The sequence below is a fragment of the Spea bombifrons genome, chromosome 2, assembly GCF_027358695.1.
Source record: "Spea bombifrons isolate aSpeBom1 chromosome 2, aSpeBom1.2.pri, whole genome shotgun sequence".
NCBI classification, from domain to species: Eukaryota; Metazoa; Chordata; class Amphibia; order Anura; family Pelobatidae; genus Spea; species Spea bombifrons.
The window spans coordinates 116,353,771-116,374,427 of record NC_071088.1 but is presented as its reverse complement, the minus strand read 5'-3'; the positions used below and the strand labels follow the sequence as shown (position 1 = coordinate 116,374,427).

The window sequence follows — 20,657 nt, the reverse complement described above, 5'->3', positions numbered from 1 at the left end:
TGTACACTGCACCAAGAATCATTTCAAAATATGAGTTTTATATCAACCAGTTCCAAAGTACTGTCTCCATTATTCACTGTATAATGTATGTAGCAAAGTCATCTCCTTACATTAGCACCCTTAGGTCCTGGGAATCCCATCACACCAGGCTGGCCACGAGCTCCTTGAGGGCCAGGGGGTCCAGGGCGACCATCTTCACCAGCAGCACCCTATTATAAAAGAAAATTGGACATCAGCAATGCAGCAATTTTGAAAGTCCCTAAACAAATCAGTAGCCACTGTTATTGTTTTAAAACTATAGCCTAGCAGAATAATTATAAAAACATTCAACTCACAGTGGCGCCAACTTTTCCTTGAGGACCAGCATCACCAGGACGGCCAGTGAGACCCTGTATGATATAAAATAATAGATTAATACATGGCAGGTGTTTTATGCAATTATCAATGAAGGTAAGTAAGTTTTTCACTACCATAGAAGATGAGTTTGAGGCTTCATGCCCCCATCTTAGCAAAGCTCTTGTATGCTACACATAATTCAATGGTAGCATTCAATGAATTTACATAGAAACTATTTCATTGCATCTTGATTAAAGTGACTTGTTTCAGGTGCAAAGCTGTAGAAGGCTAAAGAAGCTTTCACTCCTGATTTTTTTAATCCAAAGTATGAGCCACCATTCACAGATTATATCAATGGTTTGGTTTGCCTACACACATCAAAGTGCAAGGTGAAACCAGTGCCCACACTGCAGAGTTTAGCCTTTTCTGCAGGCACTTCATTGTAGTTCAGAGCCTAATAGATGGTGCCATGTATCCATGTTACCATTATTTGAAACTCCATTCAATGTAATTTTGTAGGCTACAACTGCAATCCCAGTTCTTGAGTACTCACTCTAGCGCCAGGGAGACCAGGTTCACCAGGACGTCCAGGATCACCATTAGAACCCTTTGGACCACCAAGACCAGGAACACCACGTTCACCAGGGGCTCCCTGTGGAAACACAGAAAAAAGGCAGTTGTAAAATTATGCTCATACTAATGTCCACCTTATTAATGATAATACCGCCTTAAATATTGCTGTATATTTGAACAAATTTAAAAAAAAAAACAATAATTTTACCTTAGGACCAGCAAGACCATCTTGACCGGGGAATCCACGATTTCCGGGAGCACCCTAGAAAATGGAAATATGATCAAAACATTAGATTCACACAAGTTCTTAACATCATATAAATAAAGATATCTTTTTTCCTGTCCTTTCTGTTATGGTTCATGAACCTATAGGTGACTGGCTTACAACAACTTTTTTTACCAGAGCAATATCAGGAGCAAATCTATTTACTTTCTATTTTGATTGAATGTATTAAAGTACTTAAACTAAGCTTCACAGCATAAGTAACATATCCATCTTCAAAGCTGTTCTACAATCCTATGCAGAACACTGTCTGGATACAATGTGCAGGTATATGTTTGCCTATTTTTATAGCCTACCAGAATACCACATTAAGTAGTATGTTATCATTGTTTGTATCCCCCAATACAAACTTGTGCCCTTCTTACCCTTTTATGCTTCCCATGTTCCATATTGCCCCTATATGCTTTTCTCTGTCTTGTCTCCCCTTTGTGGCTCCCATTTTCTTTCCCAATACTCATTGTTTGGTCTCTTTTTGCCATGCATGGATTGGTAGCTGGACTGGCAAGATACTTACTCTTTCACCAGGTGGACCAAGGGGACCAGCGGCTCCAGGTTCACCTCGGGGACCTCTTTTACCTTCTTCACCAGCTGGGCCAGGAGCACCTTGAGGACCTGCAGATCCCTAAAACAACAAATCAAGATACATCAGAAATCAGCAATCATAATCAGAAGTTAGAAAACCTATTTAACTAGTCAGAAATGTGTGTCCTAAGTTGTTTCATGTTTCAAGAATCATAATAATATGTTGTAGCATTGTCTTTGTTATTTAATCAGTAGAGGACAACATGTGAAAACCATATATGTATTATGAATGGCAACTAGATAAGAGAATATAATAATTTGAGATAATAATAATAATACTTACGATTTCACCTTTGGGACCTTGTTCACCCTTGAAACCTGCAATACCGGGTTCACCCTAAAACACAAGCAGAAGTTCAACAATTTTCATAAATACAGGTTGCTACATTGTACATGAACTAGGAAAGGAAAGACATCATTATACAGCTAGGGCCTGTAGGAAGGAAATAATTTGATGATATTTGATGACCATTGACTTACCGTCTGTCCTTTGGGACCGAGAGGACCTGTAGCACCCTGTGGTCCTGGTGGGCCACGTGGACCAGGGAAACCAGGAGCACCAGCAATACCAGGAGCACCCTAAGGATAGAAGGATAAAAATAACTGTTACTGAACTATTTCACATAAGATAAAAGTCTTTATTTATTAAAATAACTACAATGCAAAATGTTATGTTTATCAAAGAGAATAAGTTTGTGATAATAAATACATAGTTCAGGACCTTCATTAGAGAAGATGTAACATAGTATATTATACAAAAGGAAATACATGAATATTACTTACAGTTGAACCTTTAGCGCCAGGGATACCATCAGTACCAGGATTACCCTAAATGAAGATAAAATAAGAATGGTTAAGACTGGTTAAATAATGATGTTATTTCAGATATACATTTTAGCCAAAAAGCTATTCTCTGCATATAGAGGTAAGAAACTATGAGCATTAAGTGGTCTGATACTAGCATGTGTTCAAATTAGATATTCATATACAACTTACTTCTCCTTGATTGAGCAACATAAAAATGTTCCAAATATTTTCTTCTGTTCTTTTTGTGAATTATTTTAATACATAATTTTTTGTAATGAAAACTCTTGAATTCCTGGGATCATCTCAGCTCGATACAATGGGCAATGTATCAATTTACAAAGAAGTCACCCTGAAAGTGGCAGGATAACATGCTAGCCAGCTGTATAGGGGACCAGAACCAATATTTGTGTGGTTTTTCACCAGTATAGACACTGATGTGTATATTATGTTGGGTTTCATTAATTTACCCACTGATGATTCATGGCAACAATTTTCTATATGGATCACTTTTGGCATAATCTTAATTTTCGTGTCTTTTCACCCCCCCCCCCCAGAATTTATAGATAATAGGGCTACTTACAGAAGCACCAGAAGGTCCAGGAGATCCAGGTGTGCCAGATTCTCCTCTAGGACCTTGAGCACCTTCAGGACCACGAGCACCAGTTGGACCAGCTTCACCCTGATGGAAAAAGATGAAAATGAAAGATGGTTCTGGGTAAGTACTATACTATTATATCAACTTATCATATCTGAGATATTGTACAGCTGCTATTCTTCCAGAAGCAGCAATATTTCTGTGTGATGGTACTTGGTCTGGATCATAGAATCTTAGGTTTTGTAGTATTATTATATTTTTTAAAAAATATTTTTTTTCAAATAAAATCTAGATGGTCACAAGATGTAAAAAAAACGTAGAAAAATAGTTTTCATGTCAGAAGTATGGGCCGTAGAGTGAAATAAAGGTTACCCAGCCCATTTGTGAAGGTTTTAATCTGGTTTTAGTATGGCCACAACTGCCTCAAGAATATGTTTTATGTTTTTATTACATTGTAGTATTCTGTGCTTAAATTAGAAACCAAAAATCAGCCAAAAGAAAAAAAAAACATATGTTTATATTTTTCTTGTAGCCACTCCAGTACTGTGGTTTCGGTCTGTGGACCTTAAATCTTAAAGATCTTTCTTGCAATAAAAACATATTAGCGCCATCTGGTGGTAAGTGTGAGGCTTAATTTTATGGTAGTGTTCTTATTCTGCATTGTTAAATTCCAGATGCTATTGAAACATTTGCACAGGTGCAACAATAAAAGATCCAAACAAATTGTATCTGTCAAAAAAGCAGGACTATTTTTTCCCTCTTGTACAACAATATATATATTGTTTTATATATTTTTTCTTAGTGAGACTTGCATTTTGGTTTTTTTTTATCTCTCTGGAAACTGTTGGCTCTTGAAAATATTGTTTTATTCATAAAACCTACAGGCACTGAGGCTTCCTTTTTCTTGTCTACTATTCACAATGGGCCTTGTTTATCAAAATTCCAGACAGGACCCCTGTGCTGTCTGGTTACTATGGAAACTGCTGAAACTAGATCCTTGGGAATGAAAGCTACAGACCAACAATAACATGACCTCCTATTCAGCTACATCCTGAAACCCTGGAGAAGCTCATCAAGCTCTTCTGTGGACTTTACTTGAACCCCATTGTTACCTACTGTTTTCACTTAATCATTTAAGCAAGCAAACTATGTGTCCACTGTGACCGCTCCATGCGAGAGGTTAGAATTTTATGAATTTTTTATTAAATAGGGTTTAAAAATAAAATATCATTAAACAGGTTTACCTTACTTTATTACATTTTGATGACTGAATTTAGGGGTACATGTGCATGATTGGAAAACTAGTCCTAGCTGGCTGGTAATAATAATAAATGTTATGTTATGACATCAAAATAAAAGGGTCAACATGAGTCAAGGAGAACAGTTTCTGTTACTTCTGAAATTGGTAATGCTCGTGTTCAAGTGGCCTATTTAACAGAGGAATTTTATATGGTTTATTTAGCTTTTGGCAGGTTTGATTGTTCTGTAAATTATTTCATACCTTTGAGCCAGGGGAACCAGGGAAACCAGGAGCACCAGCAGGACCAACGGGACCCTGTAAAACAAAAAGAAACTCTCGGTGATTCACTGTTCATTTAGCGGAGCTCAGCCCTCTAATTATGCTGTATATTTCCCCAGCTAAAGATCGTATACTGTCCTATGAGTATATATATATTCAAATGATTTGATCACCTTTTATAATAATAATTAACATGCATTACCTACTATTTAGTATTTGGCACCTTTATTATTATCCACAATGTCTACTTTAGATAATGAAACCTTAAAAAGATAAACTACAGTAGTATACATTATACATAAATGGTAATTCACTTACTGGTGGACCAGCAGGACCGGGAAGACCATCGTTACCACGAGCACCCTGTAAGAAAGAAAAAGAGAGGACATGTGAAAAATTAGAAAAATGCAAGACTGGAATATATTAGAAATATATGTTTCATTACTATGCCTGCAAATATACAACGCTTAATTTCAATAATTAATACATTTATAACAGTTGATAATTGATTAGTAGCCAGTATACGGTATGTGAAATAAATCAATGCTGCCACACAGTGGAAGGTATCTGACACTGCAGACATTTCTCTAACACCTGCTGTTGAAGAATGTGGACTCCAAGAATAAGTTCTGTTTGGGAAATACTTTTTCACAGTGATGTAGCAATATGGCTTCATTTAGGCTCTTTTTTGTTGTAATTTTAATCAAATGATAATTTGTCTCTTTTATATCTGCACTTCCAGCTATGGCCACTAGTGCAGATCTGAGAAAAAGCGACCTGTACTTTAGGTTGCATTTACACTCTAACTGGATTCTTACTAAGCTCTTTAGGCAGTTTTTCAGGACAGTGGTTTCCATGTTTTCAGAATATTAGTGGGTTGGAAAGACCAGACTCATGATACAACACTGGTTTTGTGTTGACTAATTCATCTGTCCTTGCTACCAACTCTCATTCTGATTTATAGTACAGAATTGCTAAAGAAATTTATTTTGTGATTAAAATTATGTGATGGTTGGTGTGATGAGTGATGTGTGATGTGAAGAGTTGATCTTCTGTCCTTTGCATTCTAAAAATAAGATTTTAAATGATGTGGGATGTCATTTTCCAATGGCAGCTGATCTAACTTCTATCCACTATATCTATATGTTGTTCTCAAACAGATTTACCAGGAATTAGTAGGAGAGGTAGAAAATAAAATCTGTCCCAGCCTTTATGCCACTGAAATCAGGTTTATTCATCGACTTAGCAGAAGGAAATTACTTAGCCAATTCTTACTGTGCTCATTCTGGCAGATTAATGAAAAGCAACTAATAGTTTATGCCAGCTGCATTAGTATAATCAGCGGGTGGGTGAAAATGGAAGCAAGTGGGCATTTTGGTATGTGAAAGGGAAGCGTACAAGGTGAGATAGTTAGACCAACACATGGCAGACTAACACAGGGCTAAGCCATAGAGGAATGTTGGAGACAAGCCCAAACAGAAAACCATCTTTCTGTGCATAAAAGAGTGTAGAAAAGTATGCCTGGGTCACTTGCAAGCTCCAGGGGATTAAGGAGGAGTTTTAAGCAGGTAAATTTGTCATAAATGGTTTTACATATTTACTTTAGCAAATCCTTTGAAATAACTATATGATGTTTCTGTAAATTAGTTTAAGAAATGAAAACAACTGTAGAAATAACAGTTTGTTACATGTAACCAAAATCGGATGTTTATACAGATAACTTAAATAGCCTGGCTTTCCAGTGCTTAATGTCTACAAGGATCTGCTAGTCTGTACATGAAAAGAACATAATCCACACTAATGACTGTGATTGTTGTATTTTTACAAGTCACGTCAGGTTTCCCCCAACTGAACTAACATCAAGGATACAACTGCATGAATTATAACACTCAAGCTAGCCTAACAAAACAAACTACTGCTATAACAGATCCAGGACTGCTCCTTATCCTATGTATTCTCTTATACCTTGTTATTATGATTAGAGTGCCTGTATCATGGGCTTATGAAGTGGTTCTATACTACTCTTTTTTCATAATCTTCATTTTTTATCTGATGAGAAATCCATAGGATGGATACAGCAAGTGGTATAGTAGAATTAGTGTGTGTCAAGTTTACTTAATATATATTAAGAGCATATTTATATTTTGAAATACGTAGCATTTATAATTTATCAATACTTACAGCAGCACCGGAAGGTCCTGGACGGCCTCTCTCACCGGGGAGACCACGGGGACCCTACAAAAAAAGGGCGGTTTGGGTTAACAAAACTGTACCACCTTATATTTATTTTTAAATATTTACAAGATTAAGAATAAAGCTACATATAATATGTAACATATTACATTATGGTTAATTTATTTATTTATAAAACCAAGAACCAAGAAAACATCTACGCTATGCTTCCAAACATACTAGTCATCTTCTACTTACCATTGGACCAGGAGCACCAGCTTCACCATTAGCTCCACTTTCACCCTAGAAGTACAGACAAATTAGTAAAACAATGAACATATCACCATATTCAATCAGATGATAGGAAAGGGACTGCTTTATTTATGTACATCTTTGTTTAAAATGAAGTCTGCTTCACAGAAAGTCTAGAACAAAACTACTTTTGTGATGTTGAAAACAACATATTGTAGGAAAGAGCAGCAGTCATAATAAAGGATAAAGCAAGGCTGTCTTTAATATTAAGACAGTTTGCAAGACCCCTCAAGTTCTAAGGTTTGAAGCAAGTTCTACTGCTTCAAACAGCCTTGCTATTTCAATAGTGCTTCATGCTTCCCCCCCTACCCCTCCATTTCACTCCACTTTCCTTCCTCTACCCACCATATCAAATAATAATAAAAATAATTTTGCCACCTTTTGTGTAAAGACTTACCTTGGTACCTGGAGCACCAGATTCTCCCTTTGTTCCATCCAGACCTGGGAAACCCTTTATTAAACAAAAAAAAAGACATAGTTATTATACAAAATAGAACACCTAATTGATATTATGTGTCAGAAACAAATAATTATTAATACATACTCTGTGTCCTTTCACGCCGGGGAGACCGGGGGTTCCTGGGAATCCTCTAGCACCCTAAGAGAAGAAGAGAAAAGCAATATTATTTCATGACAAGTCACTGCATTACATATTATTTTGCCTTTAAACTGGGTCTATGTTATTTGCCATTGGCCTATGGTCTACAGTGTATGTGATACATACACAAGGCTACAGTATATCCCACTTAGAGAGTGCCTGCCCAAAATATAGGCAATATTTTAAAGTACAATTGCTTGGACATTTGCTTTTAATACATTTCAGGAAAAATATTCATATGGTGCAACTCTACAATATATATTTATTAAACATGTTTATATTGAGCGAGATAATCTCAGTTCACAAGGCCTGGATTTACCACTGGATGCAGCCAAAGGTTAAGTGCCCTCTATCTGCCACATTTGGTATGAAAAATTAAAATCAAACTAATTTATTTTACAAATCTTCAAAATGCTGCATAATTGTTCCACTTTGAGACTAATATGACACTGTACATTGGAATACATTCAATAGAGTGAAGTAAACATATCCTATAGGGTTTTAACAATGCACCGTGCATAATGCATAGGGCATATGTTTGAATAGCGTAATCAAGTATCTTGTGTATATTGAGAACTCCATCAATTCTATGACACCCCAACATTAGATCCATAGTTCATTTTACCTGGGGTCCGGGAGGTCCACGTTCACCAGATTTTCCAGGCTTTCCAGCTTCACCCTAATTGAATCAATTAATAGCAAACATTTAACTGCAAACCTTCTGTAAATGTGAAGAAGCAATTGAATAAATAGTTAGCCATGTAACACCATAATATATTATATTATAAAAACGCAATTGTTACAAAGCAAATATTTGCAACATTATCTCTTTTTTTATATGTAAATGTATCAAGAGCTTCTAAGCAAACAATAATAATAATAATGATACACTATAATGTATATGTATATATTTATTATAATTTCAAATATAAACTCACATCATCACCAGGCTTTCCAGCAGGACCTGGAGGACCACGAGGACCCATGGGACCCTATAATAAAAACAGAAAACACAATGAGACAGGGAAATGAACAGCCCTAGCTTCCAAAACAATGTATTTCCTCTGCTGAACAAATAGCTCCCCCTACTGTTAGGAGGCAAGAAGTTCAGTTTTGCATTACCCTCCTATTACTTTAACTATGGCTGAGTTTGTGCTTTCAAAGCCAATAATTAGAAAAAGATATGTGTTATATCTTTGTATAAACAATCTCTCAGTATTGTTGAATACTTGTTAAATACTGTTTAGTGTTTGTTTTAAATGTGCAAGACACATTTTTATTTCTAAAAATATTAAATGGAAACAACTGGCCATATGATCTGGATAATCTATACCAAGGAAACCGGTAAACTACAGATATACTGAAATTGTGAAATAATATTTTGCAATTGCACTTCTGCATGCATCATTTGCTTATATAAAATGAATTTGAATCTTTTTGCACATTGCATAAATTATTTGTAGTTGGGAAAGTTAAGTGCAAGGGATATGATGATATCTAGTTATTATTATTAGAAATTAACAAACAGGGCCAAAGTTTTTTTTTCTAATTTTATAAAGACTTTAGCATAGGTTATATAAAGCTAGGCCACACTATGTCACCTTGATAATCTTAAGGGATGTTCTTAAGGAATGAATGCTGGGCCTTGACTCAAAGTGGCTAAATAAAACCTTCCAAAAGAATAATTTTGTATCTAAGATTCAATGTGTGTGAACTGTTTGTTTCAGGCCACCATAATTCTAATATGTGGCCTAGCTTTATATAACCTATGCTAAAGTCTTTATAAAACTCCCACATTACAGACATCTAAGAGGAGTTAGATGGATTATCTCAAGTGCTGCATAGGTTATTTAAGATGCCACAGAGTAAGCAGTCTCAAACACCATGATAATAGTATAGGGATCTCATGGAGCGTTTGCATGGTCTTCTATGGAATATTGTGGCACTTCTTGGGTTGCTAAGTCATGTAGTCAACAATGCTGTAACCAGCTCATGTAAATAAATGTTACTTACAGCAGCACCAGGTTCACCAGGTTCACCGGGATTTCCTTGGAAACCTTGGGGTCCCTATAATGAAAACCAAATTAACAATGTTAAGGCAAGAATCAAAACAAAATAAAGTAAAAAAAAATAAAGGGTAACATTAAACAAAATAAGACAGATAAATACTTACAGGAGAGCCAGATGGTCCGGGAGGACCTCTTGGTCCCATAGGGCCCTATAAGGAAAAATACATTTTTATTTTAAAAAAAAAACTTAATAACCACATTCTGAAAAATACTGAAATGGAAATCAATGCCCTACAATTGGTCTATGAGTATGTAAGCATAAGGCTTTCATAGTAGCTAACACATCTCTCTATTTATTTACAACTGTTTCTTAGAGGCTTGAAGTTGGAAGGCAGCCATATTGAGAAGTATTTAAGTTTCATTCAGCATGTGCCAAGAAATACACAGACATTTGCTGTCGGAATTCTTTGAGGATTCTGTATACCAGTAGCTGCCTTTAGCATGTTTAAAAAGCAACCACGTTTTGCACAAATCTTTTATTATGTTTACTTGCATAGTGTTATATTTGAGTATTTTCTGGTTTCTGTTCCTTGGACAAATTGAAATCCTCCCAATTCAAACAAGAGTCTCTGCCAATTAATTTGGGTTGTAGTTTTGGCTTTATGTCTAGGAGTGAACAATATTAACCCTCCAGTCCTCCAGGGGGCGCCACTGTTATTTGATGAAGTTACTTTTTAGGCAAATTATATTACAAACTTACCATTGGTCCTTGCATAACACCCATTTGAGCACCACCAGCTTTTTCATCGAAACCTCCTGTCATCTGAGCAGCAAAGTTCTGCAAAACACAAACATAGTTTTGGGTTAAAAGTTAATAAATCTTTTGGTATTTATTTCAACCATCCTAAGGAATTTTATTTATGCTTAAATTAAGGGAAAACACAAGGATTTTAGGTTCACATAAAGTTTTGTAAGATTGGTAAAAACTGAATGCTACAAATGTTTCTATTCTATTGCAAACACTGTGTTTTTGCTAGTTTCCCTATAAGTAAAGGACATTTGGCATTTCATATTCATTTTCCTTGTGTTAACAGGTCAGCTTGATGACTGTATATAGAAAATTTTATTTATTGTAGTCCATTGTGTAACAAATTATATACAAATTGTGATATACTAGAGCAGTATTCTTCCAGAAGTTCTTAAGTAGAGGTATTAAAGAAGTAACTAAATCACTTCAGGATATAAATGCTATAAAAAAGGAAAAACATCTATTATTATAACCCATATGTTTGAGTTTAAAACTTAGATTCAGCACCTTAGAGTTAGGACCATTGTTATAGCCTTTATATAAAGTCATTGCTTACTTGGCATCCTTTGGTGTTTTTCTAATTTCTAATATATTTATTAGTTAGTAGATGAAAGCTAATGGTGACAGAAGGGGCCACACGTTGTTTACACCCGGCTTTTATTGGTTAATATTTCCTAGTAAAGTAGAAAAAATCCTGAATTTTTTATCACTTGCTTTTTTAAAAAAACAAAAACTATCGCATGGGGAGGAAAGGTCTGGTTGATAAGTGAAGCCATCTTTTGGTGCCCAGTGCCAAGGGCAGTTGCCAAAATATTTGTACTATAATATAAAAAGTTGATCATTTAAATTCTACAAATTGACTTATAAAACAAAATAAATAGAAATAATAAAGACTGGTAAGTCAATAAAATCATTATGATGATTATTCATTATACAATTGCAGGGCCACTATTCTCTGACAATAGTAAGTAATGGATCAGAAAGGCCTTATACCCTTGTTACAATCTAATGTCTCACATACATATTTGTGTTTGAGAAAAAAACATAATTTAACAGAGCATTAATGAAATATGTGACTACTCCCTATTAAAATGTTCATGTATGTTGTAGTAATGTGTCTGCTCCTGGGCTTGGACAATCATCTTTTTGTACACAGGCCAGGGATCTTTTTTCAGTGAGTGGCTTGCAGGAGATATTTCGTGTCAGAGGAATGCAAACAAACTGTGCGATTACAAAGAATTACTGTTGTGCGTTACTTTGTAACAGTAAGGCCTTTTAGCTCTTGGAGCTGAGTTTAGAGATCTAGAGTAAACGTCTATGTCTAACATAAAGCTGTTGTGTGAATGGTGTCGACTTCTAGCAAAGTCTGGGCAGCGGTCTGAATTAATCCTACTTACTCCGCCAAGGCCAGCAGGTCCGGGTGGGCCAGGGGGTCCTGGGTTACCAGGAGTTCCGGGTTCGCCATCTCTTCCACGTGGTCCCTGAGAACCCTAAATAGCAAAGAAGATCAACCCACAACATATTATTTCCTAGTCTTACAAAGTCACTTTGTCTCTAGAAGAGGTCAAACATACAATTTTTAGGGGGTAAATAATGTTTTACATGCTTACTTTTTCACCCTTTTCTCCACGCTCGCCTCTTGGTCCTTGTTCACCTGAAGGTCCCTATAACACATCAATAATAAGGCACAGTTAGCTTGAGATATACAAAAATGAATCACTTAAGGTACACACATGATATTTCTCTTGTATACCTGTGGTCCGGGAGGGCCTTTTGGTCCTACAACCTGTACAAAAAAGAGCAAATATGAATTTCTATAATTTATGTCAACTGCAGAAATGGGTTAACTGTTTATAATACAAATGATCAAAGAAATAAAAACTTTAACACAATCATGCATTTTATTATGTCACAATAAAAGTAGGAACTTACATCTTTAATATCACCAGGTTCACCTTTCTGTCCCTAGAAATTTAAGCAAATGGAGAAAAAGAATTAACAATGGCGGTGCTTTATAATACTTTTGTGCATATTAACAAAATGTGCCAACGGTGAAACAGTTACGTTGATAGTTGGATCAGTTTTAAGAGCTGATTCTACTATGTTTTTGCTAGTCATGGTTTGACCTTGTGAATCTTGGAACATTAAGTTCCATTGATTCTTGGCCCAGGCAATGTGTGTGTAGTTCATCAGCCAAGTTGAGACATAGCTCAAGGCATGATGTAAAACTTTTAATATGAAGACAAATGTATTAAATCATGCTTACACTGACTAAAAATGATAATTAAACATAATGATAACAAATACAAAATGATTACCTTAATGCCTCCTTGTCCTATGCAGAATAGAAAATAATGAAAGGTTAGATTGATAAGCCATCATTTTTGTAAACATTTATACATAGGTTTGATGAAAAACACAGACACATAACAACAAGGACAACATATTTAACTTGGAGCCAGAGAGGACAAGAGAGACTTTCTTTACTACGAAATGAGACAAGGTATCCCTGTATAATGCCATTTAAGTAGAGAAAATGTTAGCAAGAATAATTGTACAAAAAAAAAAATACAAGATGACAAGGAGCAATCCGAAGACTGGTTTGTTCTAATTAATAGCAGTTAATTAGAAGACAGCACTTTATTAGTTACAGGAGGCCACCAAGACAGACACAGATAAGACAGATGTCAAAGCTTCGCTTAAAAGTGTTAAACATGTTTTTGTGGAGCAAGAAGCAGGGCAACTGCTTATTGTTACCCACAGGGGCCTGTAATCAAACATAAATGCTGTTTGCAATTACAGTGCCACCTGTGCTGATATGTTATTAAAAAGGGAACCTCGATTCATCATTTAATTTCCCTTCAGCTACAATGAAACTATCATTTCTACCACCCTCACCAGATTAGCTTTCTGAGGATGTCCGACATTGATGTACAAAAGTATCTAAAATGGACACATGGCTGGCTGTTGAAATAAAACTGAGAACGTATTCCTATTTATAATTATGTTGCATGTGGCCTATTTTGTACATCCTTTAATTTGGCAATAGAAGCCAATAACCCGTGGTTTCAAACATAAAACTAAATAAGCACATACAAATTTAGCCTATTGTGGTAATTCTATACTTGAGAGCAGCCAAGAATTTGGTCTTCTCCCCGTGTCCTTCTTATTTGAAGAAGATCTTTCTGACTGTATGTAGTTCTATGCAAGAGGTAACCTTTTTAATTGCACGATGAACCTATGGATGCACAGTTTGTTAGAGAAACATCATCCATAGGTACACTCATGTAATTTATTTATGGAGGATAAATAAATAAATTACGACCACTGGTGGTGGAGGATGACTCAGTTGGGCAGATGGGGCAGCATTCTCCGAAAGGTATCTCAGCATTTGGACAGTCTTTATTTTCTTCGCAGATTATCTCGTCGCAGAGAATGTTCCCTGTGTCACAGACACAGATTTGGCAGGGTTCGGGTTTCCACACATCTTTATCATTATATCTCTGCCCATCCTGCACGCAGCTCCCTACGTCCTCTGCACCAACGTGTAAAGGAGTTAAAAAGGCAAGAAGAAGCAGCAAAAGAGATGAAGCAGAGAAATAAAATAGGAAAAAGAAAACAAATTTATGAAATTGCCATATAAAATTATGTTTTGGTATATTTATTTCTATAAAAATGAATAATATTATATATATATATATATATATATATATATATATAGTTTAACAACTTTTGCTCAAAGTGTTGAAAAAAGCAAATATATATAATTAAAGCAGGGATTTCAAATGGCTTGGTTAATACTGTGTAATGCTAGACATTTCCAGATGGGGGCAGTGTTGAGCCAAACAGATGAAAATAATATAAGAATATATACTAAGATATTGAATGGACTGTTGGGAGTAGGGGGGAGGGTGTCAGTCTAATATATATTGGCTGCAACTTTAGGAAGTTGTAATATAATATCATAACATGAACTAGGGTGAACTTATAACAGTGGGATTTTCTAAGGTCATTTATAGTAATGGGTTGAAAATCTGTTTCCATGTGTCTTCTTCATGCAGGTAGTAGTTGCTGTATAAATTGTTAGACCTGAAATTGTTTTGTATAAAAATGTTAAATTAATTAAATGGTGGCACAAGTGCAAACTCTATAGATATAAAAGTAGAATATTAATTATAAACTAGATTACAAATAGTGATTATGAAGGAGTAGTCATTGTTACCAAGCAGTGCTTATCCTTATACTCAGCTCCCTTTGGGTCCCAAACATGGGTTGGGTAGCCCAGAGGACCCTTCATGAATGGTCCTTTCTGTGGAATACACAGAGGACTCAATTCACATTTCACTGTCAGGGGGCAGTTTATATAAATATGGGCAGCATTTCAACTCCATCTGGAAACCATTGCTGCCAATCCTCCTAGTGCAAATAAACAATCACAATGCTCAATTGAGGCCTTTAAACCAGGCCATAACTCTAAATTCAATGATATTTACATACATATTATCCATAAGTATCTCAAAGAAAAAAATAAGAGATACTACGCTATATTTTCAGCTGGCCTTAACTATACATTAATACATTTATGTAAGTTCCACCTGATTATTATAAGTGTGTATTGAATGGTTAAATTACCATTACATTCATGTTAAACCTTAATACCAATTAAGAAATCTGCAATTTATACATATAAAACAACTCTGCTCTCTAATACAACTTAAGTAAGTTTAACAAATATTGTGCTCTGAATATTTGACCCATTTTTCTCTTTTTTTGCAGATGTGATTTCTTTAGAATTAGAGCCATTTTTTTCTAGAATGGAACAAACCAGCACATAAAATGGCAATAATCCAAAGAAACAGACCTTCTCCATACTATTCTTTCAATAGATTTACAATCTGTAGTGTGTGAATACTTAAAAAGACTCAGAGAGGAATTTATACCATTGGGGACCTGCCCAAGCAAGTTGAAAAATTTCTGCTCAGAAATAAAGCTTCCAGCATTTGCCTAGAAGAATTGCCCAGACTGCATTCTAGCCAGGTGTTTTTTTCTCACATATTCCACTATTTTTTGCCAGAATAATTGCTAAATTACATTTTTTTATCGTTAAACTAAATTAACAAATTTAGCCTAATTTTTAATTTAAGAGTAATGATCTAAACATGCAGCAATGGTGATATAAATTAGCCTATATAATGCCATTTTCATTATGAACTACACTGCAATTTTTAAGGCATTTAATTCAATTTCCAAATAATTAAGACATGCATTTTTAGGAAAAGGGTATTTGATTTAATACATTCTTTAGAACACATGGATGTGCACTGGAATGCTCTTTAAACCTTCTTGTGTCTCTAAATTATTGTGATCCTACTTATAACTTTTTTGCCTTTTAATTTCCCAAAACAGGTAGTTTTATTGTGGTCTACTGGCCACCATGCCTGTGTAATTTCTAAAAGTGGCACAGAAGCCTCTTAGTCCCGTTCCTATCAATCAGGGGCTCAGAATTGCAGCTTCTCACTTGGAGCCTAGGAATTTAAATGTCTAAAACAGTCCTCTGTCATTAAAAGTCTATTTTATTGTTATTTCAGCTGTTTCTCTAAGGATAGTATTACCTTGTTGAATAACTTAGACTTTTAACAATTTCAGGTGCTATACTGGCACTGAGCTGAGGCATGCATCTGTTCATAATTCTAGCTACTTTTAATATTGTATATCATATCATATAATAGTAAGATTTGCTACATTAGATTATGGTTATGATACTTTAACACACACATTATATTTCTTTACAAATAAACTTAAATGTTGCTGATCCAATGATACCAAATCCCCAAAGTAACTTGATTGTGTCAATTCTGTAATTTTAAAACATAAAACTGGAGAAGATATTTCAATATCAAATCAGTAACTAACTATAACTGCCAGGTTTGTGGTATACAGTACTGAGTTACTAAGGATACAGCATCCTTGCAAGAATAACTTTTCTGAAGGTTATATACACTTTCATATAGTAGTAACCTCATCAGATTGATATTTTGCATGCATTTTCTCTCCCCTATTTAAAAGAAAAAAAGGGAAAAAAAGACTTCAACTGGTTAACCCTTTCAATGCTGAAAGGAAAGAGCAAGTGAACAGTTCAGGCAGATTTCAAGTGTTCTAAATAACCACTGCAAATAAGAGACATGTTAAATGTTACAAGAAATATATATATAAAAATGTAACTTACGGATATCTTCATCTTGGCATCGTACAACAGCTAATAATATGGCTTGGGTGGCTGCAAAGAGCACTAGAGTCCTTGAATCCACAAAGCTGAACATGTCTAAATGTTAGACATGCAGAATATTTGTGGGAAAAAAGTTTAAAGGAGGGGAGAAGGAAGTTGGCTATCCCCAAAAGTTATCTTCTCTTCATGCAGCTGACCTCTTAGGAAAAGAAGGAGAATCCAGTACCAGGCCCCAGCAGAAACTTAGTACTGTCTGCTCTGGGCCAAGGTACTGAAGTTATAGTCCTGAGTGCCTTCAAGGCAACGTATATGCCCACATCTTAGTCCTCCCATGCCCCCAGCAGTGCTGAAATCTGAGCCCTCTCCACTCCTCTCTGCCCTCTCTCCATCCCACCAGACCCCTCCTTCTCCAGTAGGGTCCCTTTTTCTCTCTTGCCACTGTGTATCCCCCTTCTCCCTCCCACTGTCCCAATCACTCCTTCCCACTCTCATCCCTCCCCCACCCATCACCTAAACTCTTTCATTCCTCTGTCAAGGGAAAAAAAAAAGTGCCACTATTTAGTATGAAGTTGGAGAAAAAAAAAATGTTGAAGTAGGTCTCTTATACATAGTGAAATCTGCTGAAGAGTTTTCCAGGGGAGCTCTGATGAAGTTTAGATTATAAGAGAGCTGATCTAGAGGGGTCTTCAAGGTTCATACGGTTCTTGTGAGTTTCTGGCTGTGGATTCTTCCAACTTTCCCATGTGTCTCCTGGATTATAACACATTTAAAAGGCTCGGGGCACAGCATGTGTGATTTTGTATTTTATTTCAACTTTTCAAAGCACATTCTCCAAGTTTTATTTCTTTCTGAGATCAGATCTAACTTAAATGTCATTCAACAATTACAGCCATCTGTTTTCTTAAGGATGATGGGATTTCCTTAATAACCTGCTGTAAGGTATTTACATATTAGAACATATCACCTAGAGGTATAAAACATATTTAGCCCAGTATATCCTTTGTATCTTTCTATCTATGCATTCTTTCTATCTCCATCCTGTAACCTTAAACAAACTTTTGTTCACCATTATTAACTCAATATGTGCATTCTTATGGCAGGAAAGGGGTTAAATTTGTATTCCACTTTTTAAATATGCAACACAATTAAAATGATACAATTTTGATGTAGGTGCTTATTTTTAGTGGATTCTTGAAGTTGTGTAACATGTTCTATATTTTAAGGCAGCCATGAAAGATCTCATTATTACAAAGTTTATGAAAAGGATAGGAATTGGTTTTCAAACTGGTGTCAGTCTGGCCAGGTGGTCCTCTTGAATGGGATCTATGTTTGTCTGCCTTTTTTTTCCCTTTTGGGCTCTACATGTTATAAGGGTGGGTGAGAAATAACCCTCTGCAATTTTAGAGCTCTCAAAGAACTTGTCCTGTGTGTGTCAAGTTTGCAGAACCCATCTCTGTAAGGCTAAACCAGTGTATATTTATATATATAATATTTATATATTATAAATAATATTATATTTAATACTATAAATTACTTTGGGAATAATATACTTAGACCATATAATTATTATTAATTGATATAGCGCTACCGTATTCCACAGAGATGTAAGTGAACATTTTTGCAGTTAAATCAGGTGAATATTAGGTGAATCACTAAATATCCCACATTACTAAATCATAAAATTACTCTGATCATAACTCGATTTGTTGGCTGTTTATTTAGTTACATTCATGAATGTATTATTTTTTATACATTTTAAACGTTATTATTGTAAGAACAGTTTCTTTCCTGTAAACTGTAATCTTTGTTTTTTTATGATCTGCAATTCTATTCCAAAATATTGTTGCATATCAAGCAAAATGTGAACTATTCCTTATTTTGGAACCAAATTAAATATATATGTATGTATATATTGGTTTTATTGCATATTTCTGTCAGTGGTTAAAGATATAATAAATTAGGTTATTAGTTGAAAAAATATCTTCCAGATTTCATGGGAGGAGCCTAAATGTGCCAAGATGGAAATTAACATAATCTGGAATAAGCAAAGCAAAGGTAAAAAACCAATAGGAATGCATTTCCTTTACATATTTGATTGGTGGAAAGCAATCTAAGGGTGGGGTTGGTTTAAACCAATTACACTTTAAAACATCCAGCCAATCACTGCCATCTCTTCTTTAGAAGGTAAGGATAACCAAATGCTCTACCAACCTTACTGGATTAGTGGATTTTGAGGTATTTTGCACAAAATTTGCACAAAATATTTTTTACATTTGAAAGTAGGCTTTATTATCGTATCATTTATAGAAAGGTAAGAAAAAAGAAAATAGTTGAGAAAATGCCGAGTTTCAGGTAAATGATTTAAACTCCAATATGTATGTTTATTAGAAGAGATAGAGTAAGACTTCTGCTGTGGAATCCACGATGGAGATCATACAACAAGGCAACCTTTTCACCTAGAAGCCCATGGGCTGGATGCCACTGTTATAAGATTTTCCTTGGCCTCCAAAATGCTTTACAGTTTTGCAACACATTTTTTGCAATTGAAAATCTTTTCATTGATATCATAAGGATGTGTTTAAGAAGATATAACAAAACTAGCAAAAAGTGTACAATTTAAAGTTTGGTTAGTAATATCATCTGCTAAAAATATGTATTTTTTCCGTGTTTTGTCCACAGGTTTCAAACTATGGGACATCTCAGTCATGACAGTGACTCTTTCATCTGTTTTGTTTTTTTTGGAGTATTTGCATATGTGTACTTCGATATACCTTTTATAGTAAATGTAATATATAGATAAAATAGCTATTTTTTAAATTTGTAATTTGCAGAACTGATTCAAGGCTCAATATTTAACATTAAATATAATGTAGCTCTTTATTATTATTATTATTATTATTTATTGTTTTTGTCATGTATTATAAAATAGTCTTAGAATAACCCCTGTAATCCACCAAAGCTTTGGTTGGTACAAGGTGGCACTGAAGCTCTTCAAGGAAGGAGGAGACATTACAAGACTCTGCAAAGGGAAGCACAAGAGGCTCCATGGGACAGTATGGCTGCCAAGTGAATACTTGTACCACAGCTTGTGCTACCGCAATTCATTCATCCGACTGCAAGCTTTTTTTGGGCAGGGCTGTCACCAGTGCCTAATTTTTAAATGTCTATTTTTCAACTTGCTCTTGTACTGCAATACCCAACGAGTTGTCAAATAACAATAACAACAAATAGGGGATTAAATAATGCAACATTACTGGAGCACATTTACTCTGATTTACAATTGATTATTACGTTTAATCTATTGGGATTTGTCCAATAGATCAAGTGAGCTCAATATGAAATATGAGATCAATATGACATTTTTAATAAAGACAACTTGTTTTATACTGGTATCCTGCATCATAATCATCACATCCCAACTAGTATTTCAAATCCAAACCTATTTATATATATATATATATACACACACACACACACACACACACACACACACACACATTACAGAACCATAGTTATTCTACACCTTGGAAAAATGTGAAATAAAACTGCACTGAAGCTCTGGTGTGTTCCATAAGGAGAACTGGTAACATATAACACACAACTGTGGTTAATATTTGTCCCTAGAGTTATAGTCCTTATTTACAAGCCTATTGCATTTGCTTAATGGCAGCATTGTATAATGAGCTCATGCTTCATACAGTATTTTTGCTGCCCTCATTTTTATTTTCCTTCCTAATTCCCTTTAAATCATTATCAAATGCCTAAAATAATGGCCTATTCGTCGTAGCGAACAATCAAGTGAATGGAAATTTAGAGTGGCATTCAATTATATGGCAT

The 20,657-nt window shown here is 35.1% G+C and overlaps 1 protein-coding gene and 1 long non-coding RNA gene across 3 annotated transcripts in view; one reads left to right on the top strand and one right to left on the bottom strand.

Moving 5' to 3' along the window:
• The window catches only part of COL2A1 (collagen type II alpha 1 chain), a 29,599-nt gene extending 12,500 nt beyond the window's left edge, over window positions 1-17,099 (bottom strand). The window contains exons 1-27 of one of the 2 annotated variants that reach the window (XM_053455819.1): window positions 16,821-17,099; window positions 13,920-14,129; window positions 12,913-12,929; window positions 12,527-12,559; window positions 12,348-12,380; window positions 12,205-12,258; window positions 11,992-12,084; window positions 10,547-10,624; window positions 9,951-9,995; window positions 9,791-9,844; window positions 8,716-8,769; window positions 8,403-8,456; window positions 7,724-7,777; window positions 7,577-7,630; window positions 7,126-7,170; window positions 6,877-6,930; window positions 5,014-5,058; window positions 4,678-4,731; window positions 3,162-3,260; window positions 2,558-2,602; window positions 2,255-2,353; window positions 2,058-2,111; window positions 1,707-1,814; window positions 1,118-1,171; window positions 890-988; window positions 336-389; window positions 111-209 (exon numbers count right to left, since the gene is read on the bottom strand). In XM_053455819.1, coding sequence (XP_053311794.1) covers window positions 111-209; window positions 336-389; window positions 890-988; window positions 1,118-1,171; window positions 1,707-1,814; window positions 2,058-2,111; window positions 2,255-2,353; window positions 2,558-2,602; window positions 3,162-3,260; window positions 4,678-4,731; window positions 5,014-5,058; window positions 6,877-6,930; window positions 7,126-7,170; window positions 7,577-7,630; window positions 7,724-7,777; window positions 8,403-8,456; window positions 8,716-8,769; window positions 9,791-9,844; window positions 9,951-9,995; window positions 10,547-10,624; window positions 11,992-12,084; window positions 12,205-12,258; window positions 12,348-12,380; window positions 12,527-12,559; window positions 12,913-12,929; window positions 13,920-14,129; window positions 16,821-16,914 — 1,836 coding nt within the window. In that variant the 5' untranslated portion in view covers window positions 16,915-17,099. The remainder of the gene's footprint in view (window positions 1-110; window positions 210-335; window positions 390-889; window positions 989-1,117; window positions 1,172-1,706; window positions 1,815-2,057; window positions 2,112-2,254; window positions 2,354-2,557; window positions 2,603-3,161; window positions 3,261-4,677; window positions 4,732-5,013; window positions 5,059-6,876; window positions 6,931-7,125; window positions 7,171-7,576; window positions 7,631-7,723; window positions 7,778-8,402; window positions 8,457-8,715; window positions 8,770-9,790; window positions 9,845-9,950; window positions 9,996-10,546; window positions 10,625-11,991; window positions 12,085-12,204; window positions 12,259-12,347; window positions 12,381-12,526; window positions 12,560-12,912; window positions 12,930-13,919; window positions 14,130-16,820) is intronic. The other variant, XM_053455817.1, reaches the window with a different exon arrangement.
• Window positions 17,100-18,750: 1,651 nt separating this feature from the next.
• LOC128473570 (uncharacterized) lies at window positions 18,751-20,204 on the top strand. The gene is made up of 2 exons (XR_008346288.1): window positions 18,751-19,055; window positions 19,500-20,204. It is a non-coding gene; the product is annotated as an uncharacterized LOC128473570 (long non-coding RNA).
• The last annotated feature ends 453 nt before the right edge of the window (window positions 20,205-20,657 follow it).